The following is a 20,121-nucleotide window of genomic DNA, read 5'->3' on the forward strand; positions in this document are numbered from 1 at the left end:
TAAATTATGTACCCATACGATTCCTACTAAACACACGAAGCGACACACGATATTTTGCGCGATACACGAAGCGACGCGCAAGAATGTACCATGAACTATCGCCCATGTGTAGGTAGCCCTACAGGCGATATATTGTGGTAAATATCGCGTGTCGCTTCATGTATCGCGCAAAATATCGTGTGTCGCTTCGTGTATCGCGCAAAATATCGTGTGTCGCTTGACGTATCGCACAAAATATCGTGTCTCGCGTTAAATGGGCGACACACGAAACACGAAACACAAAAAGACACGCGATATTTTGCGCTACACACGAAGCGATACACGTTATTTTATTATTCAAATATCGCCGATATTATTCGAATCTCGTGTATCGCGGTCTAATTTCAGACCGCGACACACAAAGCGATACTCAATATTTTGCGCGATACACGAAGAAACACGCAATATTTGTACTGTTCAAATATCGCTGTAATAATATCGCCTGTCGACTCTCGCGTTTTTTAAACGGTGTTACAGTAATTTTTAACCATTGTGCTTGATGCACATGCTTCATGACTTAAAAATATCCCCTTTTTGTCTTCCCTGTTTTTTTGGAAAACGCGAGAGTCGACAGGCGATATGTTTTGAATACCCTTTTTATCATTTTAATGATTCCATTTAAGTTATATACCCTTTTTTGATACACAAATGTTAATAAATAATGGTTAGCACACTACATGATTGTACATTTAAGTAAACACTAATTGGAAATACATGTACTCATTTGGAAACAAATATTTTTATATCACCGAAACCCTTTGTTATATTATGATTGGCACTATACACAAGCCTTTACCCTGTATTAGTGACATCAGTCATTACATTGAGACATTTTTGTCAAAGCATATCTCAACAAAGACATGTGCCATTCTTTAAACAACATAAGATTATATTGGAAAATAAATTAACACTTATACAATTTAAAAAAAGTATAGTAAATAATCGTCAATAATATTGGAAACGACTAAAATTAAGTTAAAGATTTTTTTGGAATTTTGGTAATTTTCTTTTGAGGGCTTTCTTATAATGGATGTATGCTATGCTATTATCATTAGCTCGGCTGTTTTCGGATAAACCCGAGGTATTGTCATAGCAAGCTCGTTGTGTCCTCCGCCGTCCGCCGTAGGCGTCATGCTAAAACCTTAACATTGGCTCTACATTTGCTCTACAATCAAAGTGCTTCCACCTACAACTTTGAAACTATGTAGCTGCACCTTGATGAGTTCTACACGCCACAACCATTTTTTGGTCACTAGGTCAAAGGTCAAGGTCACTGTGACCTCTAAAAAATATTTTGACAGAATTTCATTTATTCAAAACTGCACCCGCAGCCGAGCGTTGGCACCCGTTATGCGGTGCTATTGTTTTAATATACATGTAATTATAATTATTCTGTTACGGAATAAATTTAACATGCTTCTCTTGTATTGTTATAGTTATTTGTCATTACAAATGTATGACAGATGAACAGAACACATGTGTCACCATTCACACAATACAAATGTGTATATATATCATTAAATATATATATATTACACACAATTAACAAATTAGCCTTCAGAACCCAAAGAAACGCTACGGTTTCATGCCGAATAAAACATTCTTTTTGCATTGATGGTGCTAAACAATTTTGAGATAAGCGTTGAAAATTCGCACTTTATTGCACTGCTATTGCAGACCGACCTGCATCTAATTTCAAAGCAATTTCTTGAAAACAGAAAGATCACTGCCGTAAATTAATTAAATCTTATTGAGTCAAGATTGATTATGCGTACGTGTGAAATTGGATTAAGAAGGATACAAAACATTGATGACAAATTATTTTAAGGGCAGACCTAGAAAACAAAAGCGAGCAAGCGCAAAAAAAAACTGCAACTATTTTTTATTTCAGTTTCGACGTAATAACTGGCGAGCGCGAAGCGCGGAATGGAAATAATATTGAGCACATTTGTTTTGAACATTTCTGCCAAACGCATTCAGCTTATTAATTGCTGACAATAAACAATTCCATGTTTGATGAAAAATAACTAGTCTATGTCGTAAATAACATGTATGTTTAAAAAGGGGGCCCAATGGAACATGCGGATACAATATAATTTTTTAGTTAATTTAACGAAGTATACGTGCGGCAAATCCGACCAACATCCGATCAATTAGTTGTGGCCTATTCAGATCTTAGAATACGAACACGGTTGGAAAAATATACCATTAATCATTACCTTGTTGCGTTATAAGCGACGCGACTGTATCATCACTAATAACCACACTAATCTATCATTGTTAAAAATGTAAACCTATTTCACAACAAATTGTAAAAACATAACGTAGTTCCGGGAGAGCAAATGTCAAGGATGGCATATGTCCGGGAAGGTATCAGCCAGATTCTCAGTATCTACTGCACGAACTTTCCCTTTTATAGCTTGTCGGCACGGCACTCATGTTATGTATATCTTCGGGTTCCGCGTAACTTGCCTGAAATACAGGTGGTGTGTCAAGCACAAGTCAAACTTAACACGCATAAATTTACGTAATGCATCATTATTTCTATGTAGTCATTATAATATAAAACGATCAAGAAACAATCGACTGCTGTGTTTGTGGTATTAAACCATTGATAAAAAGGATGCCCATACAGTAGCCAGTTCGTATCGAGACTTTACACAAAAAAACAGCGTTAATTAATTAAAAAAAAATCTGAAAGAAATGTGGATTAAAGAATTACTGATATAAAGTTATATGCATGTGCCCACCCCGTCTAAGGCCATGTCTGGCATATGTATGATATAAAGATTCACCCGTGTTACCTACATTATAAATAGAGGTCAAAGATAGAACAAATATATTGACTATTGAACTAATCACCGGATCAAGTATGTAAGTGTGATTAAGGTTAATGTCTGTATTTACTTAATCCAGCACAAAAATTATTGTTGGTTTAAAATTTTGATTGGGTTGCGGTTTAGCAGAGTGGGGAATTAAGACAGTCAACCAGTGCACTCTATGATTGGTTTTAATTTTACAACGCACAGACTTGAAGTATTTGTTTAAACTTTCAGCAAAACCGTGCGCTTTAAGTAAAATAATAAAACGTGTCACGTTTCAAGGTCAGCCGATACCAGTGCGACCTTGTTTATGTGTAGCAAAGTCTTAAGGGCTGTTATGCAGCTTAGGGTTACAAAATATATTTGAGTCGCGCACTTGGATTTAATGCATGTGCGTTAAGTGTGAAGTTTGCACCGCCTAATCTGAGACGATACTTTACGCACATGCATTAAGCCCCATTTTTCTAGATCGAGGCTCATTTCTAAAATGGTTTTTTTCATCAAAACATTGGTTAGTCGAATCTTCTTGTATTTAACATGTGTCTGTTAGCTGCTGCTGTTGTTGTGTCGTTGTTTTTTCGTGCTGACCATACACTGTTTTTGCTTTTCCCGATCAAGCTATTGTTGTTTTTTTTTGTACTTTTCAAACTCGTTAATCAACGTTTTACACGAACGAATCTTGAACTAGGATTGCGAACATTTCTTTCACGGACGATCCTTATTAAATTTGAAAAACAAAATATGTATAGTTAAAAAGTGTTTTAAGAAATTGGCTGTACCAACGACTCTATATTTCAGAAATTTTTATGGAAACATTTTGGTTAAAAAACAACATTAAGGCCTGTTTTTACCTGTTATGATTTTTAAGTAACAAATATTCGTCTTGGTTTAAAACTTGAAACAAATGCGGAGCAAATACATTTAAGAAAATTAGCTTTCACTACCGAAAATGTATTTAGCGTGTCCCTTTAAATAGAGTTTTTAATGGCAACATCAAAATGCAAATGCGGATACAACCGGCCAGCATAGACGGTTAATATTATAAGACTTAAAGGGACGTGTTCACGGAACTTTGTATTTAAGAAAAATGACATTCACATTCACTTGGAACTTATTGTCACACACAAAATCAAAAAGAATATTCTGTATCTCGTTTAATCTATGTCACCATACTACATCTACCTTTGAAATTTTGGCTACCGCTATAAGGAAGCATTTTTATGGGTTCACTTTATTTTACGAAATATTTTACGAAATATTCGTCGATTTTGAGTGTTTATTGGGCTTTAAATATGCTTACTAACGAATCTATAATGTTTTAATAGTCTTTACTTATTGAAAGACGAGGAAAAAAAGTTGAAAAACAAATTATGCCCTCTCCGGGATTCGAACACCGAACCATTGCAAGTAATAGCAGCTACTCTACCATAGCGAATTATGAACGCTGTGTTAGTACTAATGTTTTTTTATCGAGGAAAAGCGTAACAAACGCTTTATTAGTCAACCGATTTGGATGATGATTATCCAAACATGTACCGATATTTAATATATTTTTTCACTTAGTTAAGAATGTTATTTCGAGTGTTAACATATACTGTATACATTCTTTTTAAATCTTTAGCTATTGTTTTGAAAATCGTCATTTTACCAAACTATGAACAATTACTTTTAAAATCTTATTATTTCAATCGTTTAAAAATAATTAACATTACCCCATCCCCGAATATAGACGACGTACCTACCCTTTTTTGACGATGTTGGTGAAAACAAATGAAAACGTATTGTTGGCCTTATTAAAATTTTTATCTATGTATGCCATGTTTTTGTGCAGGCATGTAAACAACCTTCGCCTAATCTATATCACAACGTGACCATATTCAAACGTCATGTCCATCAAATGTGCCAATAAATACTATACTATGACGATATGCTGACTGCAACAATAAAACGGCTATTGTTATTCAATGCCAATTATAAAATAAGCCCTGTTTTTTCACTTTTTGCTGCCGATATTTATAAATGCAAGCAGCACGCATCTTGGTAATTAAAATCGAAACAAATGTGCAGCTTAACCCTAAACCGAAAATCGCCCGCGCATGTTTGAGTTTTTTAATGAAATTTCAATAATAACCCCATGTGGAACAACAACCATGAAGACAATACAAGTACTGTTAGTGAAGTTATGTCGACCGTATCCGCTCCCAAGTGAGAAGTGATTACGGAGCGGGATTTCGAAGGTTCGAGCACGTTCTGACTTTGCCGGTAGCTTACCACGCAGCAAGCTGCATCGATGGGTTCCAATCAACCACCTGCCAGGCGCCCAGCATTTAAATAGTTTAGTATTAATTATGTTTTCAAACAATGGTCAATCTTATTTCCGATAAGTAAGTCAACGGTGTATTTTAAGTCTAGATGCTACTCGTCAAATAAGTAATAAGAACCACGGTGGCTGTTTCCACAAACATAAACACATTCGTACCAGACATTATCTAAAAGAATCTGTCAGGTGATCTTTTTTTTAAACATAACACGATATATTTATTATTTTTATGATGCTATAACTATTTGGTTAGCCTAGATAAGCGACATGATAAATCTAGGGGACCTACATATGATACAGCGTAGCACTTAAACTAAACGAAAACCAAATCAAAAATATTTTTGCAAGATAAATGATAAAAACACGGCAAAATAAAGCTTTAACTAATATAAGTTCACACTTTGCAACAATTAGTTCGTGTCAGTAGTTTCAATGAAGTGAATATGTACTTTAAAAACTTATCAGCTTTTAAAGTTTTTGCATGTACAGTCTAACCTGTAAATAAAGACCACTTAAGGGATTTGGTCGTTGTGGTCTTTGTTCACATGTGGTCTTTATTTGCAAGGTCGATTGAAACTTTTCAAAATATGCTAGTAGGATTTTAACAGGTACCTTATCTATGTATGTTCTCTATTGCTTAAATGGTTGAATACTAATGCATGTATTATGTCATAAAGGATTGAAAACACAGTTTTGATTTTATATTCATTATTTCAATTTCCTTATGTTTTTATTATTTATTTCATTAATCATAGCATGTATAAATAACTATTGACATACATGAATATGTACTTGAACTGACAAACTCCGTATCAATAATCTTTGCACGTCTTATGACGGAGAAATTTAAGAAAGGAATGAATATCAAAATGTATCTTTGTAATTGGCATTGTTAATGTAAAGAAACCGTAAATTTCCTTAATGATGAAAGCAACAAACTTTTGTTTGATATTTTCGGCAATTAGTACATTAATCACGAGTCACTGAAATACAAAGGCAACTTTTTACACTTTCGACAAACTGATCAATGCATAAAAGAAGCAGGCGGCTACCAATTTGCAATATGTGTTAAGTAAACAAACAACTGCTATAGAGTGCAGTAAACTTTCACTTGCAAATATCTCTATAGGTACCGACGAGTCTACTGGTTAGATGTTTATCACGTGACTATCACAGCGTCATGGTGGCCATTTTTTATCTTGAAAGTTGCGAAATCGTTGATTGTTATGATTTAAGTGGTCTTTTTTAGGTATCATAATGGACATTTGGGAATGTAAAATGGCGGTCCTTGGTCTTTGTTCGCAGGTGGGCTTTATTCGCAGGTAGAATATATATTGAAATCGTTTGGGAAGAAATCGTTGTGGTCTTTATGGACAGGTGGTCTCTATTAAAAGGTGGTCGCTGGAACAGGTTGGCCCGACTTCGTTACTAATAAACCGGTATTTTTCTGTTTTGCTGACTGCCTTGCTGACTCCCGTTTTGCAACACTGAATTCTTGTCGGTCGTTTCGATTAACTGATTATGAACTTTAAAAACGTATGGACTCTTAAAGAGCGTGTATGTATTTTGTATTTTTGATAAATATTTTGTAATCGAATGCATAAAAATAGTAAACAAAAAAGTAACGTAATATTTCATTTATTAAAAACAACATAAATATTAATACATACGGTAATACCGTATTACCGTAATTACGTCGCGAACAATTTAAACTTCGATAAATATAAAACTAGACAAAAATCAGAAGAAATGATGCCTGGACATTGATGCAATCTAAGCTTTATACTAGTGCATACTCTTTGCACAGTTGAAAAGAAATTCACATAAAATGAACATGCACTCTGTTAGGTGATTTCCAATGATTCCGCGCAGATATGCACATTCATCATCCTCCGACTATCGACTCTCGCGTTTGCAAAAATCAGGGGAAACAAACAGGGGATATTTTTACGTCATCAAGCACGTATTGATAATAAATGGTTAAAAATTACTGTAACACCTTTAAAAAAAAACGCGAGAGTCGATAGGCGATATTATTACAGCGATATTTGAACAGTACAAATATCGCGTGTCGCTTCGTGTATCGCGCAAAATATCGAGTATCGCTTAAAGTGTCGTGTGTCGCAGTCTGAAATTAGACCGCGATAAACGAGATTCGGATAATATGGGAGATATATGAATAATAAAATATCGTGTATCGCTTCGTGTGTCGCGCAAAATATCGTGTGTCGCTTCGTGTTTTGTGTGACTTCCTTTGAACGCGAGGCAGGATATTTTGCGCGATACTCAAAGCGACACACGATATTTTGCGCGATACACGAAGTAACACACGATATTATGCGCCATACACGAAGCAACACGCGATATTTACCACGATATATCGAATTTGGGCTGCCTACACAAGGGCGATATTTCGTGGTAAATTCTCGCGCGTCGCTTCATGTATCGCGCAAAATATCGTGTGTCGCTTCGTGTGACGCGCAAAATATCGTGTATCGCTTCGTGTGTCGTGTGTCGCCCTTGATGAAAGAAGTGCGAGATTATGGATGGCACTATCCGGATTCCGTACGATAGCAATCGCAACGCATCAAGAAATACAACTTATTGCTCTCTCTTTACCTTTTTACACGATAGATGTATATACATGATGTTAGCACACTTTTTTCCAAAAACAGTGTTACTCATTGACAATCATCCTTTTTACAGACATTACAGTCATAACTTGCATAGTTAGACAGAGAAAAACCTTTACATATAGACCACTTTTTGCAGTTACATAAATATACTTTGTCACAAGTATATTGTTGTATGCTCTGATCATTTACATGTATAATTATGTTTGTAAATGGAATATGATTAATTATAATAACCCCTACCACTTGTCATTTGTATATTATTGCATCCCGCCGACAAAGCATACGCCATATTTATATGTGAGGTCGATACAGTCGGATTTAGATCGTTAAATGTCACCAACGTATGTGCTTGCGGTTTTCATGGAAATGTAAACCTTACATTGTACTTTTTGACATCTCAATTCTAAATACGTCAAATTAGCATTCGTATAGTTTATGTAAACACACGTTTTACAATATTATCACGTAATATTGATGTTCACATAGCAAAACCTTAAATAAATATTGTTACTCTTTATTGTATTGTTATTCTTTGTTTCAGATATTTTCAACAGCTTCAGGTGAGTATTTCATTCTTATTGGTTTTATTTTATTCATACGTGTTTGAAGTGTTATTGAAAAATGAAATATAATATACATCCTGTATTTACATAAATCGTCGTAATGTAAATTGACAGTTTAATTCATATCTTTATTTTAGATTAATCAAATTAATGATGTGCTAAACATTTCTTGACCTCTAGTTAACAAAACGCAATAACATACCTACATAATTGTTAATAGGCGCGGAGCTATGTCCAAAACCGGCAGATGTTGCGTTCATAATCGATAGCTCTTCGCGCATCTATGTCAAGAATTTCAAGATTCAGATAGAGTTCGTCAACAAACTTATCAACACGTCGTTTAAAATCAGTCCGACAGACACTGAAGTTGCAGCTCTCACGTTTAGCAAAAACGCTGTTAAACAGTTTCATTTTAAATACTTTAATAACGTGGAGGACATACTTAAAAATGTTGAGCAATATTTTCCAAATTGTTTCTATTACAACAAATTCCTTAGTTTGTTAAATGTTTAAAATAGTTTCATTAGATTAAATTGTAAATTATGTATAAATTGCCTAAAAAGATTGTATACATTTGATTGCAATTGTTTTCCTATAATTTACAATTTGTAAATTAACCGCTAATAATTGTTAATGGCATATGCGGACAAAGAACAGTCAATGTTTAGTTTGTAATGAACCTAGCTACAATATAAAATATACTACGTTCGAAAATAATTTTTATATGTATGTATACATTTTGGGTCCAATAGGTATCAACGATCGCTCAGGAAAACGGGGATCAGACTAATACACACAAGGCACTCGAAAAGGCGTTGAGCGACCTCTTTACTCCCGGAAACGGCGTGCGCAAAAATGTCCCGCGTGTTTTTATTTTGCTCACCGATGGAGACAGCACTTATTATACTGCAACACTGGCAGCTGCACAGGCCGTAAAAGATGCCGGAATAAAAATAATCACAGTGGGGATCGGAAACAAAGTAGGGGTCAAAACTAGTTTTTGTAATGCTTCACTGTCTTTTGTTTGAACTTATTTCTAGTCGATAAATAAATAATGATTTGTTAATTCAGAAGTACAAGTTTTCATTGTGCGTAAGTTCAACCTTGAGCTTTAAAAAAATAAAAAAATAATATCTATCATTCCAGGTAAATACTAAAGAGCTTGAGGCTATAGCAAGCTCCCCAGCTAAGGAGAATTTCATTAAAGTAGAAAAGTATGAAGATCTGTAGACCATGGGATATGAAGAACTTGTTGGCAAACAAGCATGTCTTGAACGTACGAAAGTTTTCGTATAATTGTTGTTTAAACATATATGGGAACATCATATTGCTACGTGCATGCAACGGTCGCTGTTTTGACATTCTACGCTGCTGTTTATATATATATATATATATATATATATATATATATATATATATATATATATATATATATATATATAAGCAATTACCTTTGAAATAAATAACTGTTGAAATATGTGTTCATAATATTTTATGAGTTGGATAAAAAAACAAGCTATTGCTTTAACATTTTGTTAAAAATTGTAATGTTTCAGTTGTTGCTCAGTAATTTTATTTATTTCAATTCGAATATATTAATTAACAGTATATTATAATTTCGAATACCTCAGCAAAAACAACGACAACAACTACAACAACACCGGAACCAACAACTACAACAACTACAACAACGACAACAACGACAAAAACGGCAACAACGACTCAAAGTAAGAACGTTTTCATTTAATTTGTAAAAATGGAGTTTAAATAAATACTTTTAGAAGTGTGCAATTGTACAATTTGATTATCACCGTTATTTAACATTAGGTAGATAATAAGACCTTTTTACTTCAAAATCGAAAGTTGGTTGCTTCATGCTCAAACAAGCTGACAAAAATATATATAGCGTTTCGCGAAAGTGTCCAGGATCCATGTATAGAAAAGGTTTATTCCATGCATGTACATATGCGCATTGGTAGATACAATGAAAATATGATAATATACTTGATAGTGATCACCACAACTTTGAAAAAAATCTGCTTACTGTAGGTATGAACAACGCCAACCTATTTATTCGAATGATAATCGCATTGAGATATGACGGTTGATATGGTATGTGGGTTTTAAAACTGTATTTGTATCAGTGTTTTTTTTGCTCTCAGGTGTTAGTGAGTACTTTTTGTTTTTTCTTCACAATTAGACCCATTCAGGAGATATATCTTATTGACGTGACAGTTGTATCTGACCGAGGACGGTGTATCAGATTAATAAAGTGTACGTCTGTAAATCGAACTCCAACTATCTCGATTTGCGCCTCTTTGAAAAAGGTTTGTCTTTACTTTGACTAAATCGTGATGGTCCTGTCTCGAGGTCAATCGTTAAAATTGATTGAGTCTTGGAACATTTATAAACGGTTCAGAAATGTATATGATCAACCTTAATTTTCAGATCGAATGGCATCGTAACTAAGCACATCAACTCGTATTTTGTCGTAAATCGCAGTCAATTGTAGAAAAGACAAAACGGAACGATTTAAAAATGTAATATAATCTCAAAAATAAATCAAAAACGATATACAATCTTACTATGTTTATTCTGTTCGGGTTCAGAAGGCGCTTAAACTGTGAATACAATCGATATTATCATGAAAGATACAGCAACAAAAATCGCACCGTATTGTCACGGAGCGCACTGCTTACTTAATATGTAGATAGGAATTTTTTTTAAAGAACAATAACGTAAAGATTCGGTGAACCAGATAATGATGGAGGTCAAATCGTAGACATCTCCAACGGACCGTATGTAATCACAAGTGAACTTGACAAATGACACAGACATTTCGCGGCACCCTATTGTTAAACCGTCATCAGATCACAATCGAGGGAACAAAAGCTTATTAACGCATGGGTTCACGCATCACATAGTGTTTGAAATATATTGCAGGTTTTCTTATAGCAATAAACAAACCGTTTTCTGTTTCGACTGAAATATGTCTCTGGAAGCACAGCTCCAGATAAGGATTTAGTCTAAAGGATATTTTACCCCCTGATATTATTTTAAAAGTGTATTTTACTTCTTTGTTTCAGCCATAAATGGTATTTAGGAATATTGAGGGGTATTTTCCATTTCCATAGAAAACTAACATAGTACATGGTATGGTTGATCTAGAAATATTATTAATTGTTATTAATAAATGCAAACAGAAATAAATTTTAAATGATGAAATTGATATGAACATACTTTCTTTAAAATATTCAACTTACATGTGTTGTATCTCTGTTTTGATTGGGTTTTTCTTGCGCATAGTATTCATATAGAACACACACGTCATTTTTCACTTAACCCTTTACCACTTAGATACGTAGTTCCACAAATGTGTAGTTTCTTAGAAAGTTATATTTAATTAAAGGCCTTTCTCATTAGAATCAAGTTTTTAAGGCTTCATCTCCAAAATCTAGATACTGATTAGCACCAAACAGCATAAAACCTGAACAGACTGCGGGTTACTGTAAGTTAACTTTAAACTTCTTCAAGAAAGAGATCACTTAAAATTATTTCAACAATTCTAGAAGCATCACAAGATTTATCTTTATTTGCATATTGTAATATTCAGTTACTTCCTGCAGGAGCCGCTGTTCGCTAGAAACGTCCCTTTTTTCAAATCTAGAACACAATGGGCCGCCATTTTTATTACAAGGTTCCTTTGATTGACTTACTTTTGATTCAAAGGTTAACTTACACTAAACACTCAAACTGGATTGTTGGTTAAACAGTTAACGCGCTATAATCGAGCAAAAATACATACCAAGATATGTTTTGCGTAATGTTACGTACTGGGCCGATTTTTAAAGCGTTTTTTAATTTTTCAATGCGCAAATACGCAGAAACGCATCTTATCTGGAGCTTAGTCTGGAAGGTTCACACCTGATAAAAATAAAAGCACTATTTTAAAGAAGCAGAAATATAACGACATAGAGCATAGTTTATAGATAAATGGCATAGATAACGTCCAGCCGTCCGGCTAAAATGGTCACAAAGTATATGACACACTAGCATTTTAAAACACGTGCCTGTTGAAAGAACTCACAAACTTGGGTAATTTGTTTAGATTAAAGCATATTTATTTCTATTATTTTATAATTATTTACTTTCAACAATTGCTATTTAACAATAGATTAAACGGCGTAAATGTTGGATCCTCATTAGTATTTGTAAATGAAAACAGTTTTAATCTGTTTTAGTGGTGAACGAAGGTCCAGACAAAAGTAAGTATGGCCACTCAATTATATTTGGTTACTTTGGCATTTATGCATGAACAATCATCAAGAATGTTAACAACTATATAATGTTATGTATTTGTATGTTATCATGATTGTTTGGCTCATTCATATCGAATAAATTACCAAACTATAATTAGTGTGCTGATATTTCCATAACATTTTATTGATTTATTCTATCGTTTTTTGAAGACAATTTAAGCTTTGAAAAAAAATGCAAATTGTGAATATTTAGGAATATGTGATGTTGTTATAAACAAATACAATGAGTTGTAACAGACTGTTTCCGTATTTGTCACGTATAGGTTGTATGTTATTAGTAAGCCGTGCGCCAGTTTATCATAGATTGTTTTGTATAAAAATGAACATGATATTCGAAAAAGATCTAACAATGAGGGGAACCAGAATAGTGAACCGCCGTATTGACGAAAGCCGTGAGGAATCTAGGCGTGACAATCGTGACTCGGGCCGAGACTCTAATCGTTATCGTCCGAACACCAATGATCGCCGTGAGCCCGATTGGTGTGATAACGGTGACAGACGAGATACGAGGTATGACTCTCGCCAGTCAGACTACCACGGGGACTACCACGGGGATCGTGATGGTTCAATGGGCCGCTCTTATCGTGGATGGTCTGATGGGCAACCGTGATTGCAGATAGATAAGAGCCGGGTTTTGGAATGTGAGAGGTTGGAGAACAGACTGTTTTTCTGATAACTATGTGTTAAGATCGTCATGTGTTTTAAATTGTAAAATAGATATTTTAGGAATACCCGAAAGTCATTTAACTGGAAGCGAAGTTTTACATCTTGAGGGTTTTACTTGGTTCGGACATAACCGGAAAGAGATTCACAGAAACGCTAAGGCCGGTTCGGCAGGAGTTGGTTTTTTTGTGTCAAACCTTTTAGTAGACGAATTTAATATAACAGTGTGTGATAATTCATGTGCAGGTTTCTTATTGTTAAAATTAGAACACACGTTGAAGAATCATTCAATCATCCCATGCGTGTGTTACCTGCCACCAGAAAACTCATCTAGATATTATGACGTGAATATGTTTTATGATACTTTGGTGTCTTTGATTTACCGGTATAAAAAATGAGGGTATTTTGTATCTATGTGGTGATTTTAATAGCAGATGCGGCGATAACGATGACTTTATTAGAGGTATAGACGATGTTATCGAAGGTGAAGTGATTGATTTTAATATGAATAGATATGGAGATTTATTGATAGAGTTTTTTTAATAAATGTTAACATGTGTATGTTAAATGGTCGCAATAATATGTATGTAATGACTTTACATCCATATCATCAAAAGATAAATCTGTTGTTGACTATTGTATTGTTAGCAATGATAAATTATCGTCATTTGAACAGTTCACTGTTAAGAGAGTGTCTGATTCAATTTATAATGATGAAATAATATCCAGTGTAGCGTCTAGTTCTTTCCCTAATCACTCCTTACTGCTCTGGAATATTATTTTAGATAACTGTATTGAATCAGTTACTGTGAAGGCTCATCCTGTGTCAAGTTTTAAAAAGGTTGATGTAACTAATGTGCCAAATGATTTTATGATAGATAATGAAACTTTGCAGAATGTAAATATTACTATATCTAAACTCGAGTGTAGTTTTAGAACACAGTCTGATGTTAATGATATCTATACTGATTGGTGTTATATAACCCAACAGAGTATGTCAAATAGATTACCTTGTAAAATCGTGCAATTTGGTTGTAAAAATAAAAAAGGCGTCCAGGAAAACCGTGGTGGTCGGATAAATTGACTACTTTATGGAACAATTTTTGTTAAGCAGAAAAGGAATGGCTTAAATGTGATATTACTAGTGATAAGAAATTGTTAAAGTCAAAATAAATTGTAAAACGTAAGTTTTTTGAACGAGAGGTCCAGAGAGCTAAGCGTTTCCATTGGATGCGTTACAGTCACAGCTGCTAAATGAGTGTAATGTTGATTCGGCCAATTGTTAGAAATCGATTGGTAAAATTGGGGTCAATTGTTCTACAGGTAATGATATACCAATGGAAGTCGTCACGTCAGATGGTTCTGTGTCTCGAGATTTAGATACTGTTCTAAATAAGTGGAAAAATTACTTTAGCTCTCTTTTCCAAACATCAAAATTCTCACCACATCAACCAGAGAATGAAAATGAAACTAGTCATCAAAATCTGCATGATATGAATTTTAATAGTCACATTAGTATAGTTGATGTTAAAAATGCATTGTTATCTGTTAATAAGGGCAAAGCTAATGGTGTCGACACTATTCCAGTCGAAGTACTTAACAATGATACTTGTGTTTCATTTCTACTATTTAATATATGTTTTGATAACGGTATTATTCCCTCTTTATGGGGTAAATGTATTCATCAAACCTATTCCTAAATCCTCGTCATTAGATAAAAGAGACCCTTTGTCATATAGAGGAATTTCACAATCATCGTCAATGCATATGGTTTATTGTAATGTTTTAAATAACAGGCTTAGTAAATGGTCTGAGTATAATATAAAATTTGTGATGAACAAAATGGATTTAGAAAAGGCAGACCATATTTTATCTTTAACAAACATTATTGAAAGTCGTAAGAAGAAACGAAAAGATACTTTTTGCGCTTTTATTGATTTAAAAAAAGCATATGATACTATTAATAGAGATGTTTTGTGACATCGTCTTGACTATATTGGTATTACGGTTAAAATGTTAAAAGCTATAAAGTCATTGTTACAGTATTCAAATGTAAAATCATGTGTTCGATTAAATTCTTTTGAAACTGATTGGTTTGATGTTAACTGTGGACTTCGTCAAGGTTGTATTCTATCTCCTTTGATGTTAAATTTGTTCATAGATGATCTGACATTGTATCTTAAGTCATTAGACATTGGTATAACTTAAAACAAGCAAAAGATATGTATACTGTTGTATGCCGATGATATTCTACTATTATTAGAAACTGCTGAAGAATTGCAAATATTAATCAATGGTTTAAATGATTTGTGTAAGACTTATGATACGTAGGTTAATTGTAATAAAAGCAATATTGTTCACTTCAGACCAATTTCTACCCCATGTACATCGTATAAGTGTTTGTGAGGTATAAATCAACTTTCTGTAGTGGACAGATATACTTATTTGGGTGTTGGTTTATATGAAAATCTTGATATGAATATTACTGTTAAAGCTGTTGCCCAGAGTGCCAGTCGAGCCTTAGGTCTGTTGATTGCCAAATGCAAATCCGTTGGTGGTCTTCCATATCATGTATGATTCAGTTGTATGGCCAGTCATTAGCTACAGTGCACCTTTATGGGGTTATCGGTCGTACTCTTGCATAGATGCATTTTATTAGCGCGCAAGTGTTCCAATTTACGTCAATCAGTGTCTTAACCTTGATTATTTTATCGCAGTTTAAAAAAAAAAGAGTAGCACTTATTTTCTATCTCTTAGTATTGCAAATAGTGATAATAGAATGATATCATAATTATATAATGCTATGCAAACTTTTGCAATATCTCATATAGCTCAACATCATGAGCGGTTATATACATAATGTTTTAATGTTTATATTTGTTACTGTTATAAATATGTTATGTATGTATATAAATGAATATAAAATGAAACTTCGAAAACGCTGTTATCTTTTGACAATGCATAGCAACGCGGTCTTAATTATTTCAGACTTATTAATTTCAACGTGAACACCGCTGTTTAATTGACGTGTTTGTTACCGGTTTCTTGGCGATATTAGGGTAATTGAGGATTGTTTTGAATTCAGTTTATTAAGATTGTTTATTCCGAAATGGACTCGGATTCAAAACATGGTGGTTACATGGTTTTATGCTTACACTTGCGTTTACATCGATAATATAAAAATCATAAGAAAAATTAAAAACTGAGTAAAACACTGAATAAAACCTAATTAAAACATGAAAACAAATGAATAAAATATGTAATCAAGTAGGGGTATTTTAAAACAGGGCAAACGGAAACAAACACAGTGTTAACGCGTTCCTCAAATTATTATTTTTTATTTTAAGTTGCTGTAACAATAGTAATTAATGCAATCACACCGCTTTACAGCCTGCCAAGGTAAGGAGGCAGGCATTGTGTTCATCGTGGACAGTTCATCCAATATCTGGAATGTTGAGTTAGAGACACAGACAACCTTTTTTGCCGACGTCATAAGCCACTTTGACGTTGAGATGGGAAAAGTCGGGTATTAAATTCAGCGCTCGTTATTCTTTCGGTATTTTGCGTTTGCAAGTGTTCGTTGAAAAGGACATTGTATAAGCATGCATTCGCGATGTCGGATCGATCGATTAATGTTGCCTACAATGTAGCAGTAATTGTGTTTATGTTTTTTTGAAAAAGCGCTTATTGCATCTTAATAAAACACAATATTAAATTATCAAATAATTTTTTGCTAGTGTTTTATTCGGAAAACTGATTTATTGTAAGAAAATATGTCGATGCATATCCGTGTTTTTCCAGGTCGCCTTAAAGGGATCTTTTCACGTTTTGGTAAATTGACAAAATTGAAAAAAGTTGTTTCAGATTCGCAAATTTTCGTTTTAGTTATGATATTTGTGAGGAAACAGTATTACTGAACATTTACTATGGTCTAATATAGCCATTATATGCATCTTTTGACGATTCTAAAACCTAAAAATTATAAAGCGTTGCAACGCGAAACGATTGAATAATTTGGATAGTTCTGCTGTTGTCGTTAAATTTTGTGACACTACGAAGACTGCTTTTATAAGGTATAAAATACGTCACTTATGTATACTTGGCACAATAGCCGAGAGGGTAGAAGCGTTTTTACTTCAGGACCTCGGCAGGACTCCTGGGGTCACTGGTTCGAAACCTGCTCCAGGCAAAGTTTTTACCTTTTTTTAAATTTTATTCTTTATTTTTTACTGCAGCTTTTACGATCAAATGTTTACATTTATCAATAGAAAGCATTTAATGAATAACTTCAGAACATGCCAAAATCTGTGAAAAGGCCCCTTTAATATAGTTTAGTAACAAAGCAGTGGTTAAAATACATCTCAATAAATAATGTACAAGAAAGGAACTTATCTCAGAGATCGCTAAAATTACACAACCAGGTGGCAGCACCAACACTCACCTTGCACTTGAGGTTCGTACACACATGGATTGACACACGTAACATTACATTTCCAAGAAGCGGAATATTTGAGCTCAAACACAACTATCAGGAAAAATAGTTAATTATCCGATAACATTAATTTAAGACGTCAAAAACAATTATTTAAATTTAATAAATTCCTGGAAAGGAGTTGAAGACATTACGAAGTAATCCATCTGAAAGGCTCTTTGTTATATAGCGCACCTTAGAATACATCACAAATTGGTTCATGGTATAGTATGTTCTAAATTTCAAAATAAATTCATTATAATGTATTCGTTGTCCAATAACGATTGGTTCCCGCACCAAGTTGATGCTGAAGGAAGTCTTCTCGACAAAGGACGGCGCGAGGCCAGGGGCAGCTCAGCTGTGGTCATTACGGACGAGGTATTATCCAGACCGGACCAGACAATGCAACAAATTGACCTTATGCATGAAAGCGGAGTTTATGTTTTTACTATTGGTAAAGTAATGGCTCTCCTATGTGTTTTGAGGCTGATTACAGTTTTACTTAAATGTTTATATTTATAATTATTGTAGCAATTACTTCTTAAATGGTGCTACTCATCGTGCCATCTGCAGTTGGGGTATTTGTCACATTAAATGATACGTATGTGAATTGTTGTGCTAGTTATTCTTTTTGACCACATGTCAGTGATGGGGAATAATTCAATTACCTCATTATGTTTTGCTGACTTGTTTTTGGCCATACACATATACAGTACATGCTAGGATCCCTAGTAGGGATTGTGTTGCAATCTGCTTACTTAGACATAAAAGTTTTGCAGATAAATCCTTAACCTCCCTGTTACACTTGTCCATTTCACAATGAATACCTTATAGATACTGGGTTCATAATTATTAATGCAGATCATGGACTGGAATCGATCGATCGCTGCATATATATTTTTGATTGGCATTTTTAACAGCCATCAATTAAACAATAAAATGTTTTAAAGTGTGTTGAGCCATTATTGTGAGACTTCCTTGAGTCTTGATTTTAGGCTTCCAAGACATTTCATTGGCCTCCTATGAGGCTCCAAACATCACACGATTAGGAAAATACACAGTCCATCTATTATTCCAACACAAAATCTGTGACTCGATGGTTGAGTGCAGCTAAATGATAACTTTACTGCCTTTCTATATATAGCCTTTCTATAAGTGAACAAATAGTTGATGAGACATATACTATGAATGTCTTACTAAGAGGTTTATTGAACACTAATTTTGCACTCATCTTGGTGTTTGCAGGTAGAAAGGTTAGTTGACAGAGCCTCATCATCAACCTTGCTCGATCACAGACGGGATGCAGTGCGTGCAATCAAAGCATTGTCACGGGTAATTAACACACTTTTGTCATTTCGTGAAGAATTTCTTGTTTATTAATTTTCTTTCATTGTTTTATATGTTAAATGTGCTCCTTCAGCCAACACTTTAAAAGGTCTATGTTTACAAGCAAAAATATATTAGGCTAAGAAAAAGAAAATATACCGTGCTCTGGGACGATTGAACTAAATGCATTTGCCTAAAGTGTCGTCCCAGATTAACATGTGCAGTCCGCAGAGGCTAATCAGGGTCGACACTTTCTGCTTTGACTGGATTTTCCTTTAGAAGATGCTATAACCGAAAAATAATATAAAAGTGGAAAATGTTGTCCCTGACATGCATTAAGCCCCATTTTCCCAGTACACAGCTTTAATGTTTTGTTTTCAGAAATTCCGGCTGGAGGTTGGAACCTTGGCCATGGACACCTTGCTTAAAGTGCTGGAGATGGACAGCTCAGACTCTGAGATCACTGGCTATGCCTTGGATGCACTCTGCAATGTTATGTCCAATGAGCCTATGGATGATGGTATGTGTCTCGCTCTGCGGGGAAAAATATGCTTAAACCATATGCTTAAGTGTCGTCATAGATAAGCCTGTGCAGTCTGCTTTAATGGTATTGTTTGTTTAAAGGAAGCCTCTTACAAATCAAAATCCAATGTAAGCCGACTGCACATGCTTATCTGGAACGACACCTCACGCACATGCACTAAGGTCAGCTTTGTATTAAAGCTTAGTTTGAATAAAACTTTGTATAATAACGTAAATTGTTATTTACTAGTTTTTTGGAGTAGAGAGTATTAAACTAGAGCATGTGATGTTGGCAATTTAAACAACAAATACAAAAGAGTCTTGAACTACAATATGTCAAGGTTAAAACAATCAAAGAAAAAAAATATTATAACTATGTTTGGTATTTATGGTATAAAAGGTATTACAATTACATGTATTAAAGTAAAATGTTATAGTGT

General features: G+C 34.1%; 1 protein-coding gene across 1 annotated transcript in view; it reads left to right on the forward strand.

Moving 5' to 3' along the window:
- The window catches only part of LOC127865630 (uncharacterized), a 114,779-nt gene that overhangs the window by 63,823 nt on the left and 30,835 nt on the right, over nt 1–20,121 (forward strand). The window contains exons 8-12 of the mRNA XM_052405513.1: nt 10,012–10,107; nt 13,105–13,290; nt 16,753–16,883; nt 19,079–19,165; nt 19,541–19,679. Coding sequence (XP_052261473.1) covers nt 10,012–10,107; nt 13,105–13,290; nt 16,753–16,883; nt 19,079–19,165; nt 19,541–19,679 — 639 coding nt within the window. The remainder of the gene's footprint in view (nt 1–10,011; nt 10,108–13,104; nt 13,291–16,752; nt 16,884–19,078; nt 19,166–19,540; nt 19,680–20,121) is intronic.

Source organism: Dreissena polymorpha, chromosome 2 (genome assembly GCF_020536995.1).
Source record: "Dreissena polymorpha isolate Duluth1 chromosome 2, UMN_Dpol_1.0, whole genome shotgun sequence".
NCBI classification, from domain to species: Eukaryota; Metazoa; Mollusca; class Bivalvia; order Myida; family Dreissenidae; genus Dreissena; species Dreissena polymorpha.